The sequence below is a fragment of the Fusarium poae genome, chromosome 4 (genome assembly GCF_019609905.1).
Source record: "Fusarium poae strain DAOMC 252244 chromosome 4, whole genome shotgun sequence".
Classification (NCBI taxonomy): domain Eukaryota; kingdom Fungi; phylum Ascomycota; class Sordariomycetes; order Hypocreales; family Nectriaceae; genus Fusarium; species Fusarium poae.
In genome coordinates, this window is record NC_058402.1 from 7,723,732 (window position 1) to 7,747,334 (window position 23,603).

A 23,603-nucleotide genomic window follows, 5' to 3' on the forward strand; every position below is an offset into this window, starting at 1 on the left:
ACCCCTGTAATATAACTAAAAATAGCTTTATCCCTTGTTATGCTTCCAGTCCTATTTTTCATAACAAAGCTGCATCTATCGATACCGCATTAGACTTCGAGGGATACCCATATCCATGCTTCCCCCCATCGATTCACACTTTCCGCCACCGGATAAGTAAAACGGAAAGGCATGTTCCCACTATAGAGCTCACGACCACCTCAGCTTCTAATATGCATCTTAGAGATTATTTATCAGAATGTAGTCTCTTGCTCACTTTCTCTATCTCCTTTCTTTAACTTTCCTTATCACTAGATTTTGAGACATTGCTGCTACTCGAAGGAACCATTTTCGATCATCATGAATCAAATTATTGATGAGTCACGATGCCCATTCAGCAAACCCTGGAGTCCAGGATCATCTTTGTAGCGTTTCAATGCAACAATTTTCCACTCATCCCATTCCAAGCCTTCATCCACCCCTGTCGCATCTCGAAGTCCCCGGAAAAGACCTAGGAATCCGTCCCAGTCCTCAAGATCGTATCCGCAGCAGAAAGCAAACCGATGCTGTAGCCGACCATCTCGAACATAACGAGCCAGATTTCCATGACCCTTTTTCTCAAGCAGGCATGCAAAAACAACCTCGTCATCGCCCAGGTCATTTCTACCACGGTAAAAATCCGCAACTGGTAAAATGCCAATGGGAGAGTTGAAGGCATGTGCAGGTGACGCAGTGTGAGCCCACTCCCAATCAATAATTCCAGTGATATTAAAATCCTCATCCACCAGAATATGATCTCCCTTATCGTCTGCGTGCTTTAGATAGAATTTTTTGTCATCGTGTACTGCGGGTAACACATGCGGCACCAGGTCAAGGAGATATCGGTGGATGATGTAGGCGTCTACTGCTCGTTGCGAGTACATCTCGTCCCGAACAATCAAATCCAAAATGAGTTGAATTGAGGATACGTGATACTCTTTCAAAGAAGAAAAAGGCCCGGTGGCACGCATTTCATATTGTTGAAAATCAGTGAGAGATTCTCGAGCAAACGCGCCAATATGTGACTCTCCGGGGATATCAAGAGAGCCGAGAAGATCGAAAGGGTATTTTTGTAGCTCCAAAAACGTATCGGCCAGCTGATCCATAACCTTTTCCCTTTGCTGCTGAGTTGCAGTGGACCATCTCAAAGATTTGCCGGGCAACTTGTCCATCAAGATGAACCCAACTCGGACAGGGTTGTCGGAATGCTCAAGCGCATAATCATGAACCTGTGGAACTGGGACCCCAGTCTTTTCAAGAAACGTGAGGGTTGCAACCTCACTCCGAAGGATATAATCTCGCAATGCTTTTGGAGGAGATGTAGCATTGAACCTGCGGATACGGGCTGTCCACGTGATTCCATCGTCAAAACGAACTTCAATGTGATAGTTCATGCCTACCATTACAGAGCTTCGTGTGGCTCTGTCATACTGAAGCAGAGGGACAGAGCAGGGAATACCTTGGCGTAAGTGGCTGGCTCGTGCCTCAAGAACGTGGGTATCAATCGTATCAATCAGGTTGGTGAGCTCGCGTTTTTCAGCATCTTGGGCTGCAGGGTCGTAAGAGTCGGCGTCCTGATAATTCAATAGTCAGAGAGTAAGAATATCAAAGACACTAATAAAACTGACCTCCCACCGGGGACAGCTATGAAACTGAGGTTGAAGATGCTTGGAGCATAGATGTCTGTCGCAGAGGACACAGTCACCGAGAGTTCGGACAGCCGATCTACGGCAGCTCTCGAAATCACACGTCCAGAAAGGCATTTTCGGAAATTAATAGCCTTGTGAGCCTTGTGACAGGAATTGGAGAAAGACCCTGGCACTGTGGGACAGATATATATTTGAACGCAGACTTCATGGGAAACTGGTTAGGCCGAATATGTGACCCGATTTGCGATGCTTGGTCTTGTACCAGAACGTTGTAGATTAAAGGCGGGGAAGTTGAGGTCAGCCTACTAAAAAGTGTTGCTGAGCCAGTGAGTAGAGAGGGGTTATCATAGGATAGTCATATCTTATCACTTAGAGAAACAAGGTGACCCCTTTTGAGTTAAAAATCCTATTGCACTGTTATAGTTAAGAGTTAAGAGAAGGGCTTACACATGTCGAGGATGAATATCTCATGCGAAAGAAACCACCAGCCCCTAAGTCTAATCTGCTCAGCAATCATCATTTTCCCCACCTCCGCATTTTGGAATTCAGGTAGTAGAGTCTGGGGGGGTATTGTAGCTAGACTGGAAGGTGGGGCTTTCGTAAGCTCGGATATCATGTCGATACTCTACTTATGCTGGCAGATACTAAAGCATCGGAGAATATAACCCAAACCGGACAACCTCCCACCGCCAAACGACATCGGACGCGATCTCTCAAGTTGGTCCACTTCAGATGTTTCGTACTTGCGGATACATAAGCCAAGATCAACAGGGATAATCGAATCCGTGGATTTCACAATCAGGTGACTCGGTCGATCAAGCGGGGAAATGCTCTAACTTCCATATTATCACTCACCTTCCACTATCTGGGTATCTTGAGAGACTGAATCTAACATTCTGGTATCGTTATAGTCCCTCTTCTGCTCATCCGTCACTCTTTAAAACATCATCCAAGCTTCCATTAGTCCCTCTTTGCCACTCTTCAACATGCCACTTCGTGCTGAACAAGATTCCAAGCAGGCCTCGGCTGCTTCGTCTCCCATACAGGATGCAAGCCCGTCTACAGCAGTTCCAATGGTCCTGCCTCCCAAAACAACAAGAGAGACATTCCAAAGTTTCATCACAGATGCACAGGGCATCAGTGGCCTGGACAATGTTACAATTGTTAGTAGCAGTGATCAATGCAACAAGAACGACTACCTTGATCAGAGCAAAGTCCATGACATGTTTCACATCGCGGGCAAAGAACATTTTATATCATCAGCCGTCATCACACCTCGTGACGTTTCAGAAGTCCAAGCCATCGTCAAGCTGGCAAACAAATACAACATTCCTCTGTGGCCGTTATCCGTCGGCCGAAACGTCGGATACGGCGGAGCTGCTCCCCGAGTCCCCGGGTCTGTCACGCTCGATCTTGGAAAGCATATGAATAAAATCCTCAAGGTCGACGTCGATGGGGCTTACGCTCTTGTGGAACCGGGTGTAACATATGCAGATCTTCATCAGTACTTGGTTGACAACAATCTTCGCGACAAGCTTTGGGTTGACGTTCCTGACTTGGGTGGAGGTTCTGTTCTTGGAAACACCACTGAGAGAGGAGTCGGCTATACACCCTACGGTACATCATCTCTCAATGGAACCCATTGATATAGAATAAGCAGTTGACGTTCCCTTAGGTGATCATTTCATGATGCACTGTGGTATGGAAGGTAAATGTCCCCGACTTTGGCCCGATGACGATAGTATATCTGACTTTTCATAGTTGTCCTACCAGACGGTACCCTCGTGCGGACAGGAATGGGTGCACTTCCCAATCCTAACGCAGACCCCAATGCACCACCACATGAGCAAGAGCCCAACTCTGCCTGGCAACTCTTCAACTACGGGTTCGGCCCATACAACGATGGAATCTTCACCCAGTCGTCACTTGGTATCGTTGTCAAGATGGGAGTGTGGCTTATGGTCAACCCGGGTGGCTACCAATCCTACATGATCACTATTCCTAGAGACGAAGATCTCCACCAGGCTATCGAAATCATCAGACCACTCCGGACATCCATGGTTCTGCAAAATGTACCGACTGTAAGGCATGTACTTTTGGACGCAGCAGTCATGGTAAGTATTGTTTAGTCCATGAAAGGTTCTGTTTCTGAATCACTCAGGGGAACCGCGCTTCATACACTGCGTCTGAGAAGCCTCTCAATGACGAAGAGCTTAACGAGATAGCCGAGAAATTGAAACTAGGCCGGTGGAACTTTTACGGAGCACTCTATGGGCCTGAACCTATCAGAAAGGTCATGTGGGAAGTTGTCAAGCAGTCATTTTCTGCTATCCCTGGTGCCAAGTTCTATTTTCCTGAGGATATGCCAGACAATCTTGTGTTACAGACGAGACATCTGACACTCCAAGGCATTCCCACATATACGGAATTAGAATGGGTGTAAGCAACCTACGATCCTATTCCATGACTGAACTAATAGCTGATAACTTATAGGAACTGGCTACCTAACGGCGCACACCTATTCTTCTCGCCAATTGCCAAAGTCACTGGCGATGATGCCATGGCTCAATATCAGCTCACTCGGACCGAATGTGAGAAAGCCGGGTTCGACTTCATCGGTACTTTTGTCGTTGGAATGCGCGAGATGCATCACATCGTTTGTCTAGTATTCAACCGTGAGGACGAGGACTCATGCCGTCGCGCCCACAAACTCATCTGCACCTTGATAGATGAAGCAGCCAAAAGAGGCTGGGGAGAATATCGCACTCATCTGGCTCTGATGGATCAGATCGCGAAAACTTACAGCTTTAACAATAATGCTCAGATGCATCTCAATACCCTTATCAAGAACGCTCTTGACCCTAATGGGATTCTGGCTCCGGGTAAGAATGGCATTTGGCCTCAGAACTATAAAGCAGAGGACTTTGCGGTCGACCCAGTACCTGAAACACCCGGAACAAGTCTGTAGACAGAGGTTGGTGCTAGGTAATGAACAATTCCGAAGAGCGATGTCAAGGGTTGAGACCAGTGATAGGTATCAAACGCGGACAAAAAGAACATTATACGAAACAAGAAAGAATTCTTCCCTCTATTGAATCTATCATTATGTTTCTGATACAAGTCTTGTTATTATGCTCGAGAAATACTCCGTTCAAATAAAAACTAACTTGTGTAAATAATGATATGCAAACCTCATCCCAAGACACTGGTCCAATTCGGGTTTACAGTACCAGAACCATCGAAATACACCAGGTAATAGATTGTCGTTGTGATTAAATTAAAGACAGTCAAAAGAATGCCCACACTGGCCCTTGAATGTATGGTAAGGGCACGTATAAGCCAGCGGTCAACAATTGCGCCAAGTCTTCCCAACCAAGTCGCAGATAATCCCACCGACAGCGGCTCATTCACTTCCACGGTATCGTCATCCGTGCTCTCTTGTTCAGGTGACGGCCCTTCGGGTGGTACATCAGATGGGATATTGGTTGTTGACACGGTGTCATCTCCACGAGAGACTAATTTTCCGAGAGCATCCAGTATCTTTGTCACAGCTATGCTGATGAGGGCGACACAAAGCATTAGGCTTATTGTATAACTCAGGCGACCCGACCAAGCCGGTGGCGGCCTGATGGTCGATTCGGATTCTGAGTCTCCGTCCACAGCAGGCTTCTTGGACACTCCTAGAATAACAAGTAATAGGTAGAACCCCCGCATAGGAACCATGTACGGAGAAGCCGACATATCGAATCTTCGGCGGGCAATAAGGTACAATATCCATATTAGAGGTTGTGTGAACAATACCGCGATGCAGATAATTGTTAACCAGGAACAGAGATTCTCCATATTGGTTGATAGGTTCAAGGTGGCTGAAAAACTGATATTATACCAGATCCAAGCTTCAAACGGCAACTGAAGAAGTAATGCCAACATTGCTGGTATGCTCAGTGAGAGAGCTTTGTCTCGAGCATTTGTGTAGTTTGAGTCATCCTCAAGACCACAAAAGTCTACCACTAGTCTAGTCGTAGTGGAGATGAAGAATAGAAAGGCACAAGCCTGCGTTGCCAGGACACCCTTTAAACTGGCCACTTTGATTGTCTGAGGTAGTACCGTGACCGTGGACAAAGCCAATTTGACAATAAACGTACTCGCTTTAGGGAAGGCCCTTCGGCGAGTATTTTGTGTTGACTTTGGCGTAGAAAATGCCCGATAGATGGCGGTTGCTAGTGAGACAAGGTCGGCAATAGAGTCGAGGAAACAAACAGCCGGGATACATCGTAGAAGGTCTATGGTACCATCGAATACATCACGGCCTTTTCGTCTGCTTCTTGCTGATGGCTGAACGATAGCAGCGGTTGCTAGTGTTATGAGAATCCAAAACGCAGCTTGACCGCTGACCTCGTCAGGAGCTTGTGAAGCTGATGTCTCGTCTGACATAATAACGAAACGGGATGCTAAAGACAGGAACTTATTCTGTTGCAGAATGTTCTGCATTTAAGCCATCCGCATTGTAACATCGATGTCTCAGCAAACTGCCCAACATAGAAGCCAGACACTACATACAAAAAGATGAGCATTTATTTCAACTTCTCTTAGCGTAAGGCTGACTCAAGATGCGGGGTAAGGTAAGAACATATACCTGAAGTACCTAGTTAGCACTACATTCATAGTTGCGCTTTTGATCAAGAACAGGGATGATATACAGCCTCGTTCCATGTCACTTTTCATTACAGAACTAACATAATTCTTTTTTATTAATCACATCATATTTTGCCTTGAAGGTAGTATCGCCTGGCTGTAGTGTTAGTCTATACAAACCCGCAGAATTCTAGCCTTGCTACGCTGGCAGCAACTGCCGACAGAACCAGCTGACCAACGAGTTTCCAGCCAATATCAAGTTATCGTGGACAGGGACCCGCGATTTCATCACTCTCGTGCGGGGTTATGTCTCCACTTATGAGAAGACACTGGGATTCATCAAGATCATGACTTGGCAATCGTTGAGATAACGAAAGCCAGAGTCTATCTGGATAACCCTACTTTGTAGATATGTCTGACTCTATCTAGCTACTTAACTTCAATTTCTGTAATAGATGCTCATAAAAGTGACACGATCCAGGTTTGCTAGCATCGTCGAGGGTACAAACGTTGGTTTGGTCATTGACTACTAGGCAGATAGGTTTGACACGTAGTGTTGGTCGGCCTCCTGCATGGCTGGCTGACTCTGATAGGGCATCGATATACTGTGGCGCTTTTTCAACCACCCATCCATGACCTGACAGCAATGAACATAAGAATATGAGAGCGCCCGCATCTATCAATCCACGTTTTTCTCAGAAACATAACCCTTTAGTTAGCTTCCAACATGGGCAACATTTTTGGACGTGAGGAAGAGCCAAGCCCGCCACCTCGTGAGCCACCTCCCGTATTTGCGGCAACAAGACAACCATTATACTATGGAAGAGATTTTCCTGACGAGGACACGTTCTTCAATCGTGGAGTACGACAGATCCGACACCCTCGTCCTTGCCCATTTTATGCTCGTGGAACATGTTCCCGAGGAACGGCCTGTCGATTCTCGCATCAAGGGTCCATCGATACATCTTCGATAGAGAACTATCGTAAACCTTGCCGTTTTTTCATGCGTGGTCATTGCGGGCGTGGAGAGGCTTGTATTTTCTCCCATGAACAATCCTCTATACAGAAATCCACAGAGGCAATAAAGGTATGTACTTGGTCACCAGTTAATCGGAAATCTAGGAAAGATTGGCTGATAAGAAACAGGATGATGACTGTACCGAGAGTTGGGCTCGTGAGCTTGGCGGCGCCTGGGCCAAGTTCGGAGACGGAGCGGCAATCGTCGATGTTTCACTCCCTTCAGACTTTTCCGCCATTCAAATACGCAATCTTCCTACCAGTGCCTCAGCAAGCTCAGTTAGAGCCTTACTTTCTGAAGTTGGTATCACCGTATCAATCAGCGATGTACAATATATGAAACCCAAAGATATGCCAAATGGCTTTGCGATCGTCAAAGTTAAAGACCCGGCATTTGCAAAAACGGCGTGTTCACGACTACAGACCTGCATTGAACCCCCAGACTTGGTAATCAACACGATACGTGTTCCAATCCCCTCAGGATTCCAATTTGGCCAGGTCGACAACAGACAAGTTCGTTGTTCATGGCATCGACCCACCAGAACATGCTGTCTATACTTTACAAGCAAGGAAGTTGCAACCAGATCATTCCACAGGTTCAAAAGCGGAAAGTATAAAATCAACGGCATGAAAGTCACGGTGCAATCGCTCGTTGCAGAGCAACCGGTTCAACAGAATGGGAGATGGAAATTCGATTTGGTTGGACTGAGTGCTGGCATTACGGAGGACGATATCGATTCAGTCTTTCTTTCATTCGAGAAACCTTGTCTGATTGCTATGGGAGATCTGAGTTATGAGATGGACATGGAAATGGATTCGACCTTGGTCAAGTCAATGCTCTACGAAAAAGGCGAATTGGAAAAATGGAACGTTTTTGGCAGTCCCACTGCCAAACGGATCAAAGCCCAAGCAACTTTTGTTGAAGAATCTCATGCGCAAGTTGCCGCCTCTTCCCTGGATGAAACAGAATTACCATTCAACCACAGCGGGAAGCTTTTCGTCGAACTCGTTACTTCCGTCAACTTCAAGGTATCGGCCCGCGTTTACAATGCCGTGAAGAAGACAATCGATGCACACAAATCCAACTGGAATCGGCAGTTCATACGTTATTCCGTGCTACCTGAGCGCGGATTTAACCGAATCCTAAAACTCGAGGGTGAGGATCGTCAGCTAGTCGCCGAGGCCAAAAGAGCTTTGGAAAAGGTCATTACTGGCACTGTGATGACGATGGACGGGAAGAATATTTGGTATTCTAACCTCAAGATCAACAAGAATGCTTACAAGAAGCTTCAGAAAATCGAGCGAGACCTTGAGGTCGTTATCATTCGCGATATACGAGCCTCAAACTTCCGCGCTTTTGGCCCTCAGGATCGGTTAGCCCAGGCTGCTGAAGCCCTAGACCAACTCATCAACGAATTAAAAGCAGATGACCAATCCATCAAGAAAGCCGTTTCTTCAATCAAAACACAACAACTTGAGACAGATTGCCCAGTCTGCTTTGACGAAGCCGAAGAACCACTGGAGACTTCCTGTGGCCATATCTACTGCAGTCTTTGCTTTTTCAACATGTGTCAAGCAGAAGCATCAAAGCCGGGTGATTTCTCAATCAGTTGTATGGGAGACAGTGGAAATTGCAGAAAGATCCTTCAAATCTCAGAGATTCAGACACTCCTTCTCTCTGAAACATTCGAGAACATCCTTGAGGCCTCTTTTGCCTCATTCATACGACGTCACCCAGCTGAATTTCGGTATTGCCCGACGCCGGATTGCGATCAAGTCTACCGAGTCTCTGCCCCCGGAAAGGTTCCGTCCATGTTTACATGTTCTAGATGCTTTACTACTACTTGTACAGCCTGTCACGTTTCCCACCTGGGAATATCCTGTTCAAAGCACAAAGGCAACAATTCTGATGATATCGAGGAACTCATCAAAGCCAAGGAGGATCTGGGTGTGAAGGATTGTCCCAAATGCACTACAGCTATCCAGAAATCTGAGGGATGTAACCATATGACTTGTACAATTTGTCGAACACATATCTGCTGGGTGTGCATGGCAACATTTACAGAAGGCAGCGATTGCTACGCGCACATGAGGCGGCTTCATGGGGGCATCGAGTAGTATAGCTCTACATCATTATCGAACTTCCCAATTTCACTTAAGATCAGTAAGATGTTATCTACCTTATATGCATAATGACTTATTAAGTCTAACACTTAATGCATACTGATATCATACTTTCATTGGTTCGTTTACGAATGCGCTTATCTGGCTTATCTGTTGACTTTATTATTTATTTATTTGTTTTTAGCTCCTGCAAACGTGCGTGTAGGGTAATGCTGGTGACGCATACTTATTATCAACTACCGGATTGTCATAACCAACATAGTTCTTTTTTATTAGTTACTTCGCATTATCTAAACGCTAGGACAGGTAGGCGATGGCTTCTTTGAGTTCCCTTGCTATAATAAATGCGGGACAGGTCCTTGCTACCGGGAAACTTAGCTTACCATATAGTCTTCAGGTAGTCTTTAGTACGCGTGTATCTCACGCGATAATCGCGACTTGCTTGTGTCCTCGCGGGGTACGTCACGTGAGTCATCAATTGGCGGCCCTTGCCGCATCATTCTATCAGTCCAACTATTTCGTACAAAACACATATGCATGCATTTATCGACAGCAACCCGTATTCTTATTATTCCATCAATTTTCTAAGTTTCCACGGCGAGTTCCGCTGGCAGTCTCACTGAAATGAAGACTAATGATCGGTTCATGGTGACATGAGCAACATTGATCGATCATCATCAGCTTGAATTCAATTTATTAGTATGGGAGCCGGGTATCCGTACTGACATCACTGTACAGGTAAATAAATTATATTAGCGCGCCACGACGAAAGTCAACTGTGCCAACCTCTTCTCAACTGCTGTAGATCATCAATATCATCCTACGCGTTCAAAATTGATAGAGTGAATAGATTCCTGCCAAGCTCAGCGTCTAAGACCCGGCCAGCATCGGTGGAACGCATGCTCTTATAATATCTAGTATAATGTTTTTGTTGAGAAAATCAGGTTTCTTATCAGATCAGCACCGAGATGTCGATCTCAAATAGTATGTGATCAGCACTAAAACTTGAGCTGAAACTGAGACACACAGTAACTAGTTCTTACACTGCACCAATCCTATAGTGTAGGTAAAAACTCAGAAATAGGCGGCGGTGAAATCTCGCTCTGGATAGGAAGAAAGTTACACAGTGAACTGGTTTAATGGTCGATCACTAGTCATCTTCATATGGGTAAACGTCAGCGTGCAGCGCATCCAAAAAACACATGCTAACTTAACTATAAAGTCACCCAACGGACTCCCTCTGCCATCAAATTTCACGTCCTCTTCATTACCATCCCCACCTCATTCTTCGAATATCACTATTCATTACCTCAACGCTTATCACAATGGCTGAACAAGTTCGCCTTCAGGACTCGAAGCAGAAATTCCAAGCTGCGTTTGACCGCGCTGTCAGTCAAAAGGGAGAGGCTGAAAAGCAATACAATGACGACAAAGAAATGGGTATAACCAATGATAATTTCAATATGTGGTCTGCTCAAAATGTAAGTAAATCGGTTTGATTCTTTCCAAAGCTATCTTTCTAATCACCTATCAGTATCCTTCCTACACTGCCGCCAGACAGGACTATAGAGCTGCCAGGGCGTACTACGAGCAGGTACTCAAACAGGCTGACGATGAAGGTTTTAAGGCTTGGCAGGAAAAGCTTCAACAGGCGGCGAGAGACAACCCAGGACCAGATGGACATCCAGATTACGACACCTTGGTCGGGCCTGACGAATAAGGTTTTTTCATAGATCTGAAGAGTGCATAAAACCAAGTGTATAAGATTCTTATACAATAAGCTGCACCAATCTAAAATTTATGATTTGCATCTCTTGCAACACCCTACGATCCATGGGGATAATATGGGCAACCCATAATCTCGGGACCAAGACTGCGTCTGGAAGATATTCCAGTGTTGCAGACCTAGTTTCGTCAAAGCCCATATGTGATATGCTCCAGGGTACGCGTTTATATCACTGATTCCCGTTCCGCTGGTTTATAGCATGTTGAAGCGTTGCAGAGTATAATAAATTTAGACATGGCAAGAACTTACAGATCTCCCCACCATCTTTGTCGTATCTTGTCCATCTCTAGTTCTTCTGTATGAGGATCAAGAAACTTGGTGAGCAGCCCTTGCCACGCTTGTCGAGTCTCATTGCCGTACCATGCTGCAGTGTACTCCCAATAATAAGGATACCAGCCCGCAAACTCCCAATCAATGATTGAAACTACACGCCCATCACGAACTATAACATTGAAAGGGTTTAAATCTCCGTGGGTGAAAAGTGGAGGTGGCCATGGGCCGTCCTGGTTGCTTGCCATGTCTTTTATCGCCTCCCAATCGTCATCCACGCGGTTTGGGTAATCCTCTGGTCGAAGACCATCACGCAGCCATAAGTGAAAATCTTGGATGGTTGTGAAGGGCCCAAATCTGGGTCTTGACCTAGGTATACGAGAGTCTCGCAAAGAGCCTCCCAAACAGCTCTGCACTCCTGTGCCAGGAGGTGGTGGAAGAGCCCTCAGTTCTTGAAACATCTGTCGAAGTTGCATAAAAATGTTGTCAATTTCTTCATCGGACGATATCGACAACGCCTTCGCGAGACGATGCCCTCGTATGCGTTCCATAACAATAAAGGCCTGATTTTTGTGAACAAATGAACAGTGGACAGCTGGCACAGGAATGGACGTATTGGCAGCCACAAAGCTCATAGTCGCCGCTTCTGTCAGATGAACGAATGGCCCTTTTTTTACTATAAGGTGTTTGGAAATGGGGACACAAGGGCCATCGTATTTGTAAAAGTGCGCCGTTGTTTTGAGAGCGACGCGAGTTAGGACGCGTCGAATAGACGTATTCTTTATTGCCAGCGACTCTGTACCATGTTGAGTTGCAGTTCCATCTTCCGGAGAAACGTAAGTATTCGACATGATGAGAAAATTGCATGACAGTTGTTTTAATAAAATACTGATATATATAGTACGTGATCATCACGTCGTCAAATTGCTAGGCGACGCGAATGGTGACATTTGGACATGGATTACCAGGGTGATGAATTATTTCAAGGATTAAAATTAATACGTGCCGATATTGCTGACTAAACACTTTTCTCTCTCTCAGTCTCCTCAACAATCTCCTGCAGTATAAACTTTGTCTCCTTCACTGGCCACTCAGATCTTTTCTCATATTTCGCCTTGAAAGACCATTTTCCTGAGCCAACAATCTCTGTCTTGTTGTGATTTCCGTCAGGTAACACCACTTCCATTGTGGTACCGGTTGGTACTTCAACATCCACATGTAGCACATCCTTGCCATCTTCAGTCTCCAATTTCCAAGAACTTGACACCTTCCCATAAGGTGTAAGATGAGATGCAGACGCCCACTTGAAATCTCCCACAATTTCTGGCTGCACTCTCGACTTCTTCCATCCAGCCTCGACTTGCTGTAAGCCGGCAAGTCTTTCCACCATAAACTTGGCTACAGCTCCATAAGCGTAGTGGTTGAAACTGGTCATCTCACCAGGGTTGATTGATCCATCTGGTAGCATACTATCCCATCGTTCCCAGGTTGTTGTGCCGCCCATAGAAATAGCATACAGCCAAGACGGGCACTTCTCGTTTAGAAGCATCGCGTAAGCCACATTGCTGTGGCCTGTTCGGGTGAGGGCTTCGCAGACATACGGCGTTCCGGCAAAGCCTGTGCCTATGCGGAATCCATTTCGTCTGACAATGTCTGACAGTCGTGAGCCCGCGTGTGATAGCTGTTCTTTGTTGAGTAGATTGAAGCAGATGGCGAGAGCGTAAGCAGTCTGAGTGTCTGATACGAGACGGCCATTTGGAGAAGCGTATTCTTGGTTGAACTCGGCGCGTGCCTTCTCAGCCCATGTGGTGTAGTAAGAGCTAGTCTCTGCCTTTCCCAGTACACTGCATACCTGGCCCATAATGTCGAGACAATGGATCAGGAATGCGTTGGCAACTAATGGAGGATCGGTAGTAGCTTTAGCTGCATCGTCTGGTGGTGCACTCGGATCAAGCCAGTCCTAAAAAGTCAGTTACGTTCTTTCTTAGGTTCTCGTCATGTACATACCGCAAGTTGATCCGCGTCAAAGAACCAAAGATGAGTAGACCCTTCTTTGTTTCTAGGAATGACTCTCAACCAAGTCTCCATAGACTTGAACTGGTCAGCTAGAATTGATGGATCTGCTGTTTCTTGGTACAAAGCCCATGGCGCCAAAACAACAACATCGTGCCAAATTGCACAAGGCCAGATAGGACCCCAGATCCTGCACTTATCAAGCACGTTGGGCGAGACCATCGGAGGGATACCACCTCGCTGTTTCTGGTCAAACCAGACACCCTTGAGCCAGTCTTTCAAGATTGGATAGCAACCGTAGATAAAAGTAGCCGTTGGGGCAAATAATGCCAAGTCACCTGTCCATCCAAGACGTTCATCTCGTTGGGGGCAATCCGTAGGTATCGAAAGAAAGTTGTCTCTCATACTCCAGCGGACATTACTGAATAGCTTGTTCAGTTTGTCATCCGAACATGAAAAGTATCCCTGTTCTTCCATATCCGTGTGACATACCACAGCCTCGACAGCGTCTGTGACGTCTTTTTCAGGCCAAGGCCAGTCTTCGACTTGCAAATAGCGAAATCCATGATAGGTAAACCTTGGCTCATACTTTTCTGGTTCTGCATCACCTCTGAGTGTGTAGACATCGGTGGCATCACATTTCCGAAGAGGCCTTGTGCCCAATTCTCCATTCTCGAGAACTTCGGCATGTCGCAATGTGATTTTATGTCCGCGCAGGCCCTTGACCTGCTTGATGCGGATATAGCCTACCAGGTTCTGACCAAAGTCGATGATTGTCTTTCCTGTTGGCGTGACAATCTTCTCAACAGGCGCGACATTCTCAATGCGACGAACTGGCTCAGAAATAGCAGCGGTAAGGTGAATCTCTTCCGAAATGAATGGCAACTCTTCCGCCTTCTTCCAAGGACCATTTATGTCACCAGGAGAAGACCACCCTAATATTTCGAGAGTGGCATCATACTTCTCTCCATCATAAAGCTCTGCTTGGCGAATGGGACCTTGAGATACTGCCCACTCGTTGTTTGTCCAGATAACTTGATTAGACCCGTCGTCGAACTGTAGTTCTAGCTGTGCCAGTAAACTCGTTCGAGTACCGTAGATATTTCTTCGGCCGCCGTCAAAGCTAAGGCGACCAGTGAACCATCCTTCGGCCAAACGGACACCCAAGCAGTTGTCCTGTCCATTGATAAATTCCGTGACATCGTAAGTTTGGTATGTCAACCGATCATCGTAGCAAGTCCAGCCCGGTGCTAAGAACTGATCACCGACGCGTTGACCATTGATCTCGGCTTCGTATACACCTCGAGCTGTTATGTACAGTCGTGCTGATTGTATCATTCCACTCAATGAGAACCGCTTTCGAAAGAGGTCTTCTGGCTGGGGCTTGTGGTTGTCTTTTTCTGACCATGGTGCCGAAATGAAGTTGCCCTTCCAGCCACTTCTTTCAAAGATACCGGTTTCTAGCCATGCATCGTCACTCCACTCAGTGAAAGTGGTTTGACCCTTGCCCTTTACTCTGACTGAGACTGTGTATCTCTGACGAGACACAAGCTCATCGGCCGGCCAAGGTACCAAGTAGGACTCAGCTGATTCAATCGCAACAGTACAAATATGATATTTTCGTTGTCCAGAAAGCTTGTTGACCTGTATCTCATAGGCTTCTTGCTCAAAGCCTGGTGGTGCGTCTTGAAAGCGCCACGAGATGCGTGGTTTCTTTTCGTGAACGCCCAAAGTATTGGGGTGGCGATAGTGCTCGAAGCGAACGTCAATTACTTTGAGAGACATAATGGTGATAAATGACCCGAATGGATGTATTGAAGTGTGTCAAGGAGAGAAATTACTTGGACCGATTCTTTATACCGGGCAGAAATCAGGCCAGCCCCGAGGTGAGGAGAAAACCCCAGTTTTGTTTAGTGTAGCAAGGAAGCCACTCATTAGCCAATGCAGCTATACGGAACGAAGAGATGGGGTTGTGTATCGGAGCAATGTCCATAAAGACTAGTGTTTGACTCGGTGTATTAACTTGCGAACCGTTACCTGCTGATCATTCCATGTCTCCAATATGATACGGTCTTGAATCCCGTTACTTGGTAATGATTGGATCATAACTTCAATTCGGTCAATCGAGACCCGAGCAGCTGATATTCTGAAATCTTGGTGACAGGAGGTTACTATAAAGATGGGGTATAGATCCGGAAAACTCTCCAGTCAAACGAGTTCAAAGCCGGCGCTATTTCTACTGGCGTCGGCTTTGAAGTTTTCCTATTGGATATGTCAACTTTTGCCTCTTCAGTTTAGTTCTTTCTCCGTCTGGGGTCCCCGCGCTATGAATCTGGAGACGACAAGGGTTGTTTATGCGGGGAAATTGTCAGGTTGCTACTCTATTGTCGGTATAATGCTGCACATAAATATGAACCGAGGGATCTGCTATCTCGTTCTCTCTACCAATTGATATCTCCATACAAACTGCTTCAGTGGAACTTATCAATTGTCATTTCGTTATTGTATCTAATCTTTCCAAGATGGAGAAACCTGAATCCGCAGCCCATATTGAGCGATCCAACACCTCCAAATCCCTCCACATCTCTGCAAATCATACCCGCGGTCATGCTATTCAACAGCAAGAACACAACAGAACCTACTTGCAGACACTCCGCAAGGATCCATGGCTTCTTCTATGGATCGGAGTTATGCTCTGGACTCTGATCGTTCGCGGTTTTGAGAACCAGTCTTCAGGCTCAGTCATTAGTATTCCCGTCTTCAAGGAACGCTTCGGCAAACCAGATGACAAGGGCGATTACTTTATCGAGACTAGCTGGCAGTCAGCACTCAGTGGAGGCTCAAATGCTGCTGCTATCTTTGGTGCCTGGGCTTCATCATACTTTGCTGATATCATCGGCTTCAAACCAGTTGTTCTTGCTGCTGCAGCCATCAACATTGGTTCTGTAGGTGTTGAGTTTGCCTCTACATCTATCGAAATGTTTTTTGCTGGAAAGATGGTCAACTTTATCGCCATTGGAGCTTTTCAAAACCTCTGCACAGCGTACGTTGCTGATGTCTCGCCGTTGGCAATCCGCTCCACTACCATTGGTTTCTGTAATCTTGCTCAATGCATTGGCCCTTTCATCTCTGCCATTCTTTCCAACTTCAGTTCCCAGTGGGATACCAACTGGTCCTGGCAATCCCTCATTGTTGCACAGTGGGGTTTTGCAGCAGTGGCTTTAGTCGGTCAAGTCTTGATGCCTGAATCCCCAGTCTTTTTGGTCCGAAAAGGCAAGATGGATAAAGCCCAAAAAGCCCTTGAACGAATGTATTCCGACCCAGAGGATGCTTCTGGACATTTGGAACGTATCAAGTTGACTCTGGAGGAGGCAGAGTCCCAAAACCTTGGTTCTTACCTCGACTGTTTCAAGGGAACCAACCTCCGAAGATCCCTCATCGCCATCATGGTGTTTCTGTCAGAGCCAATGTCTGGTCTGGGATTTGTTTCCAATTATGGTGCTTTGATGTATCAATACCTTGGAATTAGCGACAGCAAGTCCTTCCAGATTCAGATTGGTGCTCAGATCCTTTCCATGTCTGGTGCAACCATCGCGTTCCTCGTAGGCGACTTCTATGGCCGTCGACCTATGTACGTCACTGGATGTGTTGCCCTCGCTTGTCTCCTGATGTGTATGGGTATTTCTGGGTCAGTCGACAATACGGCTGCTGTTACCGCATCTGTTGGGTTTTACACCATGTACAACTTCTTTTACAATGTTGGTGTCGGCTCGACTGTGTACACCATCGCAGGAGAGATTCCTACTTCAGTACTCCGAACCAAGACAATTGCGATTTCTATTTGCATCTCTTCAGCTGTCAATACTATGTGGTCGTTTGTCGCACCATACATCTTCAACCCCGAGTATGCCAATCTTAAAGCCAAAATTGGTTTCATTTTTGGCGGCTTTATGATTATCTTTGCTGTTTTGGCGTTCTTGTTCGTTCCCGAGACTCGCATGAGGAGCTACGAGGAGTTGGACGAGCTTTTCATGGATAAGATTCCTGCTCGACAGTTCCGCAAGCATGTCACCCTTGCCGAGCGTCGTGCTGAAGAGGCATATGCGATTGAGAATGGTGCGGAGGGAAAACTTCGAGATGCCTAGGTTGATAAGAACCTTTAGTAGTCTTTTAGTCAATTGAATCTGGTAATGCGTTATTTTGTATCAAATAATGTTTTCGCATCCCTATTGCTCTCTGTGAAACGCAGTTCCAGTTCCATGATATTAGTCCGCTGCATATGCATTGCAATATTCACCGTACAAGAATTATTTACAATCTGTTTACACCTGCTACGTATTATGACCTCTAGATAGATATCAGCATCTTGTTCAAATCCCAACCACGTAAGGAGACTTGCAGATGAAAATATCATGTGGCAATTGTACGTGATTTCCAAACCCTAATAAACACTTGGTCCTCGACAAGACGGACAATCATAGTAAATTTAGTACATACAGGATCGGAGCCATGAACGTTCAGCTACAGATACACACGTGATCAGCCAATTCCACTATAGTAGTTTAGTGTATTCCCCCACTCACTGAAGTTTACATTTGCCCAATTTCTCCTCTCGACTCTATCATCACCAACATATGCATTTACATCGTCCATTAGAAGAATGAGACCACCTACAGCATGTCTCAACTGCAGGATAAGCAAACGAAAGTGCGATCGTACATCCAATCTACCATGTTCTCCATGTATCCAACGGAATTTGCAATGTCCTGGAAATGTAGAAACTTCCCTACCATCCGAATCATCAACAGCTCCAAGACCTCTGGCGCCTCAACCTCACTTTGACATACGAGAAGAAGAAATATATTTGGTTGATCTCTACTTTAGATTCATCCATAACTCACCGCATAGCCTATTTCATGAACCATCGTTCAAAGCAAGTGTTGTTCAAGGGACAGTATCAAAACCTGTCCTTCTTGCCATGATGGGAATGTCAGCAAGGTACCACAATATCCAATTTCGTTGCAATGTTGGTGTTCTAGATCTGACACGGCGCTAGATTTGCAACGCAACCAGACGTAGTTGCCCGGGGGCCGATGTATCGCGCTGAAGCTACCAAAGCCCTGAAAGACGACCTTGAACATATCTGCATAGAGAACATCCAGGCCTGCATCTTGGTGGGAAACAACTTCTTTGGTGAAGGCGACGCTGATGCGGAGTCGTTGTATTTTGGTATGTTATACGATCGTCTTGACAGACTCTTGATCTAATGACTTCACCAGGACTCGCGAGCCGGATGTCTCAAATCCTCAAACTTGGCGTTTCTGATGACTCCGACGATGGTATCACCCGCGAAGTCAAGCGAAGAATATACTGGACATGCTTCATCATCGACACCTGGGCCAGCGGTGGATCCAATCTATCAAGACAGTTCAAATGGCAAAATGCTCACCCTCGACCCCCAATGGATGAGTACATCTGGAACCAAATGAAAGGAGGAGACCCGGATATTCCTTATTCGCAATGGAAGCCTGGTCTCTGGGGCTACATGGTGAATCTGGTCGAGATATATACCGAAATACAGAACTTTCACCAAGATCTCGCTGATACAACTGAATGGGACGAGTTGTTAATCGACGATACGGTTCGACACCTCGAAAACAAACTTGTCGCTTTTGAAGATACCATTGGACCTACACTTACGTTTTCAAGGGAAAACTTGGCAACATTTGTGGATCGTGGCTTGGGTCGTGTCTTTATTGCCTTTCACCTCGGCTATCATCATTATTACACTCTGCTATTCTACCACGACCTGGATCGACGTCGACCGCAAACAAGAAACAGTAGAAAATACTCTGCAACTTGTAAAGAGCATGCTATAGTTGTCTGCGAAGTACTCAAGGCGTCCAGAGAAGTCCCTGGAGCTGAAGCCTTGTATAATATCGTGGGTCACGTCACTATCGTGTCCTCTTCCGTTCTCCTGCATACATTCATGTTTGGCGAAGCTCATGAGCTTGAAGACTCACGGGCTCGTCTTGGATCGAATTTGGAATCTTTGGTACAGCTAAGGAGATATTGGCCAAGTGTTGAGAGGATGGTGAGATTATTTCCAGATCCAGTTAATCAACGTACATATACTAATATATGCTCTAGATCAATCGATTAGTGGTCTTTCAACGAAGCTGTATTAACTCAAAGAATATTGAGTCATACAGGTTTGACAAATGGATGGTCAAGTTTTTGATTGCTCATGCTCTTGCGCTCGAGGACAAGGTAGATGAAGGTTGGCCTAGTCATTATGCTGAGCCATCAAATCGGGATATTCAGATTGAGCGCGGCTTGATCACACAAGCGATGATTACCGATATTCAGAAGTATAATAGAGGTGAAATTATCCAATAGGTCTTGAGAGTATAATAGGTCTTAGTGGTAGCTAAGAGATGTCAGAGAGTGGGGTCTATATTACTATTGAATTATTATGGTTTTACTGGCATTGATCAACACAGGCCAGTGTTGGTAGAGAATAATTAAATTAAATAATAACGTCCCAATCCCAAGCGTAAAGATCTGGCCCCCGTAGTGTATCTTCTTACATTAAAAATATTCCAACTAATGCAGTGATAGTAATCCACAATGTAAGGTTATTTATGCAAGCTTCTGAAACAACCACTGGTGTATTATAGGGCAGCCCCTTCGTCTCTGAAGTAGTTTGGCCCTGGTCAATAGGTGATGATTGAGATGGAAGTGCTGAATTGCCGAGTTGAGTAGTAGTAATAATGCGTGTTTCCGTTGTCAAGCTCTTCGGGGATGATGGCTGAGAGGGATTCATCGGCATATTGTTGATGGCCTCTGCTGAGCCTTGAGCTGGAACAGATGGCTGCGGGTTCCCTTGTTCCGGTTGATCATCACCACTTGATCCTCCAACTGAAGTAGGGATCACTGGGTGATGTGCTTTGTAGCTTGGATAGGAATCCTGTGATCCTGTAGCAACGGTAGGGTACTCAGGTTGACCGTTCTTCGAACCAGGTCGAGAACCTCCTGCAGGCTGTCCCGTAGGATAATTACTGCTGCCAGCATGTGCCTGATGCCCCTCATTCCAGCCTGAAGGATATTGAACGATTGGGTGTGTATAGTCCACACGGCCAGTCTCATAAGCAGCTTTTGGAACTGTCAGGGTAACAATATCCCCTCCTTGGGTACAGGCAACAGTTGTCATATCCACTGTTGGGTATACCTGGTTCTTACACCCGCAAGGGCTGTATAGTAGGGTAATAGGAACACAAGTTGTGGTGAGAGATGCAGCATTGCTTGGGTTGACAGTAGAGTAAGTAATAGTGGTTACTGTCTCGGCAAGTCGAGTTCTGGTGTAAGCATCGTCAATAGTTGGAGTCGAGTAAGCGGTATAGATGGCTGTTGGGGTAGGGAGAGACGTTGGCAGACGAGTTTCAGAGTTGGTCTCTGTGTTAGTGGAATCAGACACCAAAAGAGTCTTTGAGCCAATGTTTTCAGTTGTGGGGGAGGACAAAGAGTATGGAGAGTCTGTTTGAATGGATTGTGAAGTACCGCTTGACTCAGAAGTCCCTCCATAACCCTGGGATCCCGTAGCCTGTAAGGAAGAAGAGGGAGGTGCGGAGAACGAAGAGGATAAGGCATCGGAAGTGGAGGGAAGCTTTTTGCGATAGAGGGTGAGGAGTAGATTAGGCGCGATCGCTCGATGCAGAATCATTTGTTCGCCGCCGAGAATACCTCCGCAGAACAGAGTGCGATCTCCAGGGCATGTGAGATCGCAGCGTGCATCCGATATGAATTCTGTATCATCTAGCACATCGGCCTTGTAACAAGTCCTTAGAAACATTAGCATGGGAATGCATGGATAAGAAACGAACAGATGATATGAGTTATGTTGTCGAGAACAGCCAGGACATTTACTGCTCAAGACACACTTTAAGCGGCACAGGAAGAAGGAAAACTTACTCTTGATAGACACCGATATATTCACTTCCGAAAGCCAAGTCGACACACTTTCGGGTAGTCATTTCTGGATCGGTTGCTACCTCTTGAAATGATGGGTAACCCTCAAGGGATTTTAAACACCCTGTGAAGGCATATTCACTGAGGATAGGAATGTTCCTTGCAGATGGTGTTGATGAGGCTGAAGGCAGAGCGGAAACCTCTGATGAGGATTCTGTCTCAGTGGAAACACGGCTAGCATCGCTCAAACTTGATCCTGTTGATGTTGATATGATCGCGGTGGCTGATGTCTCCACGGTTGATGTTTCTATGGATGGTGTTTCAGTCGTCAATGTCTCCGCGGTCGACATATCGATGTTGGTATTATCAATGTGTGTTGTATCAATACTTATTGCGATAGTAGTAGGCTCTAGAGAAGCTGACTCCTCGGCTGATGTAGATGCCGATTGGGCACCCGATATAGTCTCTGAGGCAGATTCTGACCATAGCGATGATGAAGAGTCGGTTGATGTAGATGCTGGCAGTGTAGTTGATAAGGAGACAGCCTCTAGTGATGTTGTAGCAGATTCAGCTGAAGTAGATGTAGATTCCAGTGTAGACTGAAGTGCAGAATCAGATGTAGACCCCGAGGGAGTGTCTTGCGAAGACGATAATGATGTAAATAGTGACGATGTTGTCGGTAGTGAAGTAGTTGCTTCAGAGGTTTCACTTAATGTAGTTGTAAACAATGACGACTCTATTGTACCCGCTGATGTAGTCTCTGGGGACCCGGATGATGTGGATGCTGAAGAGCTGGTGTATATTGTTGTTTCCATAGACTCTGAGGTGGTTTCAATCGTTGAAGAGGTCTCATACGATGCCGATAATGATGTAATTGTAGGAATTTCCGCTGAAGCTTCAGTTGTAGATGTGACAGCCGGTCGAGATGATACTACAGCCATATCCTTGCTCAAGTCACTCTGGAAACCGTTGAATCCATCGTACAAGTAACATTCCTGAAAAGAGTTGTCGAACGTGACTGCGCGACAAGCTAGGTTACCAACACAGAATTCCATGCATTCTGTCAAGCTTTGAAGCTGGTTGCTATAGTCGACCGCATTACCGCCCGTTGCTTGATTGCCACAGAAGAGTGTGAATTCCACGCCGTCAATATTGGATGGATTATCGAGTTGACTGCAAGATGTTGGAGCCGAAACGTCAGATGTTATAGCCGCGACGGCAGCAGTTGTAGTCGCGGTTGTCGTAGTTGGTTCAGATGGCAGCAAAATAGCCGAGTCATACAGATTATTAGATGCTGGGCCATCAGATTCGTCGAGCAAGTAGCAAAGGAACTGGCTGCGGTCAAAGAGTGCGGCTTTGCAATCTGAGGTAACAGCACACAGGTCGATGCATGACGCCAAATCGTCAAGCTCGAAGGAGGGGCCGATTTGATTGCCGCCGGTTGAGTATGAATTGCAAAAAACCTCGAATCGTGTGTTGGAAGGGCCTTCTTAGGGGTTGCTTAGTTGATTGCACGACGCTGATGAACAGAGAGGTATGAGGATTGCCCAGAGGGCACAAAGCGTTACTTGTGACCTCATGGCGAAGAGCTGGCGATAAACTGTGTCAAACGTGGAGAACTAATTGCAGTAGATTTATCGATTTGAGTATTAGTTAGGGACGTCTGTCCTCCCTTGGAAATTTTCACACGCTACTGCTCTGTTTATGTTATAAAATGTCCAAGTAAAGGGAGAAAGACTGCTCATGTTATAGTAACCAACCGTATTAACTGACTAGATCCGGTAGCGTAAAGAGGCGTTGTTCCTGGGTCTTTCAGCAAGACACTAGTATCCTCTATTAATTGAATCGGTTGGCTATTGCACGGTAATTGAGGCCTTGCCTATTTTTTTTGTCCCATAGTAGCTTCCTGTTGGCTGTATCCATTACTGTAAGTGAGTCAGGAAACACGCTATTGAATTTCATGAGCTGATGTGGTAGTGAGCTAGCGAGCTGAGTCGCCTACCGGTGGGCTATGTGGGCCATAGGGGAATGCGCTACGGGCGACCATAGGGCTCACTGTTCCAAAAGTCGAATTTTCTATTTTTTATCATTAGATTGACCCCAAAGGTGCTATTTTTTATCCT

At 46.0% G+C, this 23,603-nt stretch overlaps 10 protein-coding genes across 10 annotated transcripts; 5 read left to right on the plus strand and 5 right to left on the minus strand.

The window, feature by feature from the left end:
* Window positions 1-344: 344 nt before the first annotated feature.
* FPOAC1_012604 (uncharacterized protein) lies at window positions 345-1,781 on the minus strand (the record flags this gene model as incomplete). The annotated part of the gene is made up of 2 exons (XM_044856954.1): window positions 345-1,592; window positions 1,647-1,781. 2 exons carry the CDS (start codon window positions 1,779-1,781, stop codon window positions 345-347), a joined length of 1,383 nt encoding a protein of 460 aa, XP_044704267.1.
* Window positions 1,782-2,653: 872 nt separating this feature from the next.
* Window positions 2,654-4,635, plus strand: FPOAC1_012605 (uncharacterized protein; the record flags this gene model as incomplete). Its single annotated transcript, XM_044856955.1, has 5 exons — window positions 2,654-3,284; window positions 3,343-3,375; window positions 3,429-3,781; window positions 3,829-4,106; window positions 4,161-4,635. 5 exons carry the CDS (start codon window positions 2,654-2,656, stop codon window positions 4,633-4,635), a joined length of 1,770 nt encoding a protein of 589 aa, XP_044704268.1.
* Window positions 4,636-4,859: 224 nt separating this feature from the next.
* On the minus strand, window positions 4,860-6,101 carry FPOAC1_012606 (uncharacterized protein; the record flags this gene model as incomplete). Its single annotated transcript, XM_044856956.1, has 1 exon — window positions 4,860-6,101. One exon carries the CDS (start codon window positions 6,099-6,101, stop codon window positions 4,860-4,862), a length of 1,242 nt encoding a protein of 413 aa, XP_044704269.1.
* A 176-nt stretch (window positions 6,102-6,277) lies between these two features.
* Window positions 6,278-9,001, plus strand: FPOAC1_012607 (uncharacterized protein; the record flags this gene model as incomplete). The annotated part of the gene is made up of 5 exons (XM_044856957.1): window positions 6,278-6,289; window positions 7,018-7,164; window positions 7,369-7,389; window positions 7,449-8,868; window positions 8,961-9,001. The coding sequence occupies 5 exons, from the start codon at window positions 6,278-6,280 to the stop codon at window positions 8,999-9,001; spliced, it is 1,641 nt and encodes a 546-aa protein (XP_044704270.1).
* A 1,606-nt stretch (window positions 9,002-10,607) lies between these two features.
* Window positions 10,608-11,163, plus strand: FPOAC1_012608 (uncharacterized protein; the record flags this gene model as incomplete). The annotated part of the gene is made up of 4 exons (XM_044856958.1): window positions 10,608-10,611; window positions 10,666-10,700; window positions 10,793-10,924; window positions 10,978-11,163. 4 exons carry the CDS (start codon window positions 10,608-10,610, stop codon window positions 11,161-11,163), a joined length of 357 nt encoding a protein of 118 aa, XP_044704271.1.
* A 311-nt stretch (window positions 11,164-11,474) lies between these two features.
* On the minus strand, window positions 11,475-12,350 carry FPOAC1_012609 (uncharacterized protein; the record flags this gene model as incomplete). Its single annotated transcript, XM_044856959.1, has 1 exon — window positions 11,475-12,350. One exon carries the CDS (start codon window positions 12,348-12,350, stop codon window positions 11,475-11,477), a length of 876 nt encoding a protein of 291 aa, XP_044704272.1.
* Window positions 12,351-12,517: 167 nt separating this feature from the next.
* Window positions 12,518-15,297, minus strand: FPOAC1_012610 (uncharacterized protein; the record flags this gene model as incomplete). The annotated part of the gene is made up of 2 exons (XM_044856960.1): window positions 12,518-13,459; window positions 13,507-15,297. The coding sequence occupies 2 exons, from the start codon at window positions 15,295-15,297 to the stop codon at window positions 12,518-12,520; spliced, it is 2,733 nt and encodes a 910-aa protein (XP_044704273.1).
* A 737-nt stretch (window positions 15,298-16,034) lies between these two features.
* Window positions 16,035-17,657, plus strand: FPOAC1_012611 (uncharacterized protein; the record flags this gene model as incomplete). Its single annotated transcript, XM_044856961.1, has 1 exon — window positions 16,035-17,657. One exon carries the CDS (start codon window positions 16,035-16,037, stop codon window positions 17,655-17,657), a length of 1,623 nt encoding a protein of 540 aa, XP_044704274.1.
* Window positions 17,658-18,493: 836 nt separating this feature from the next.
* FPOAC1_012612 (uncharacterized protein) lies at window positions 18,494-19,911 on the plus strand (the record flags this gene model as incomplete). Its single annotated transcript, XM_044856962.1, has 4 exons — window positions 18,494-18,510; window positions 18,569-18,741; window positions 18,792-19,606; window positions 19,663-19,911. 4 exons carry the CDS (start codon window positions 18,494-18,496, stop codon window positions 19,909-19,911), a joined length of 1,254 nt encoding a protein of 417 aa, XP_044704275.1.
* Window positions 19,912-20,098: 187 nt separating this feature from the next.
* On the minus strand, window positions 20,099-23,060 carry FPOAC1_012613 (uncharacterized protein; the record flags this gene model as incomplete). The annotated part of the gene is made up of 3 exons (XM_044856963.1): window positions 20,099-21,353; window positions 21,484-22,966; window positions 23,009-23,060. The coding sequence occupies 3 exons, from the start codon at window positions 23,058-23,060 to the stop codon at window positions 20,099-20,101; spliced, it is 2,790 nt and encodes a 929-aa protein (XP_044704276.1).
* Between the last annotated feature and the right edge of the window lie 543 nt (window positions 23,061-23,603).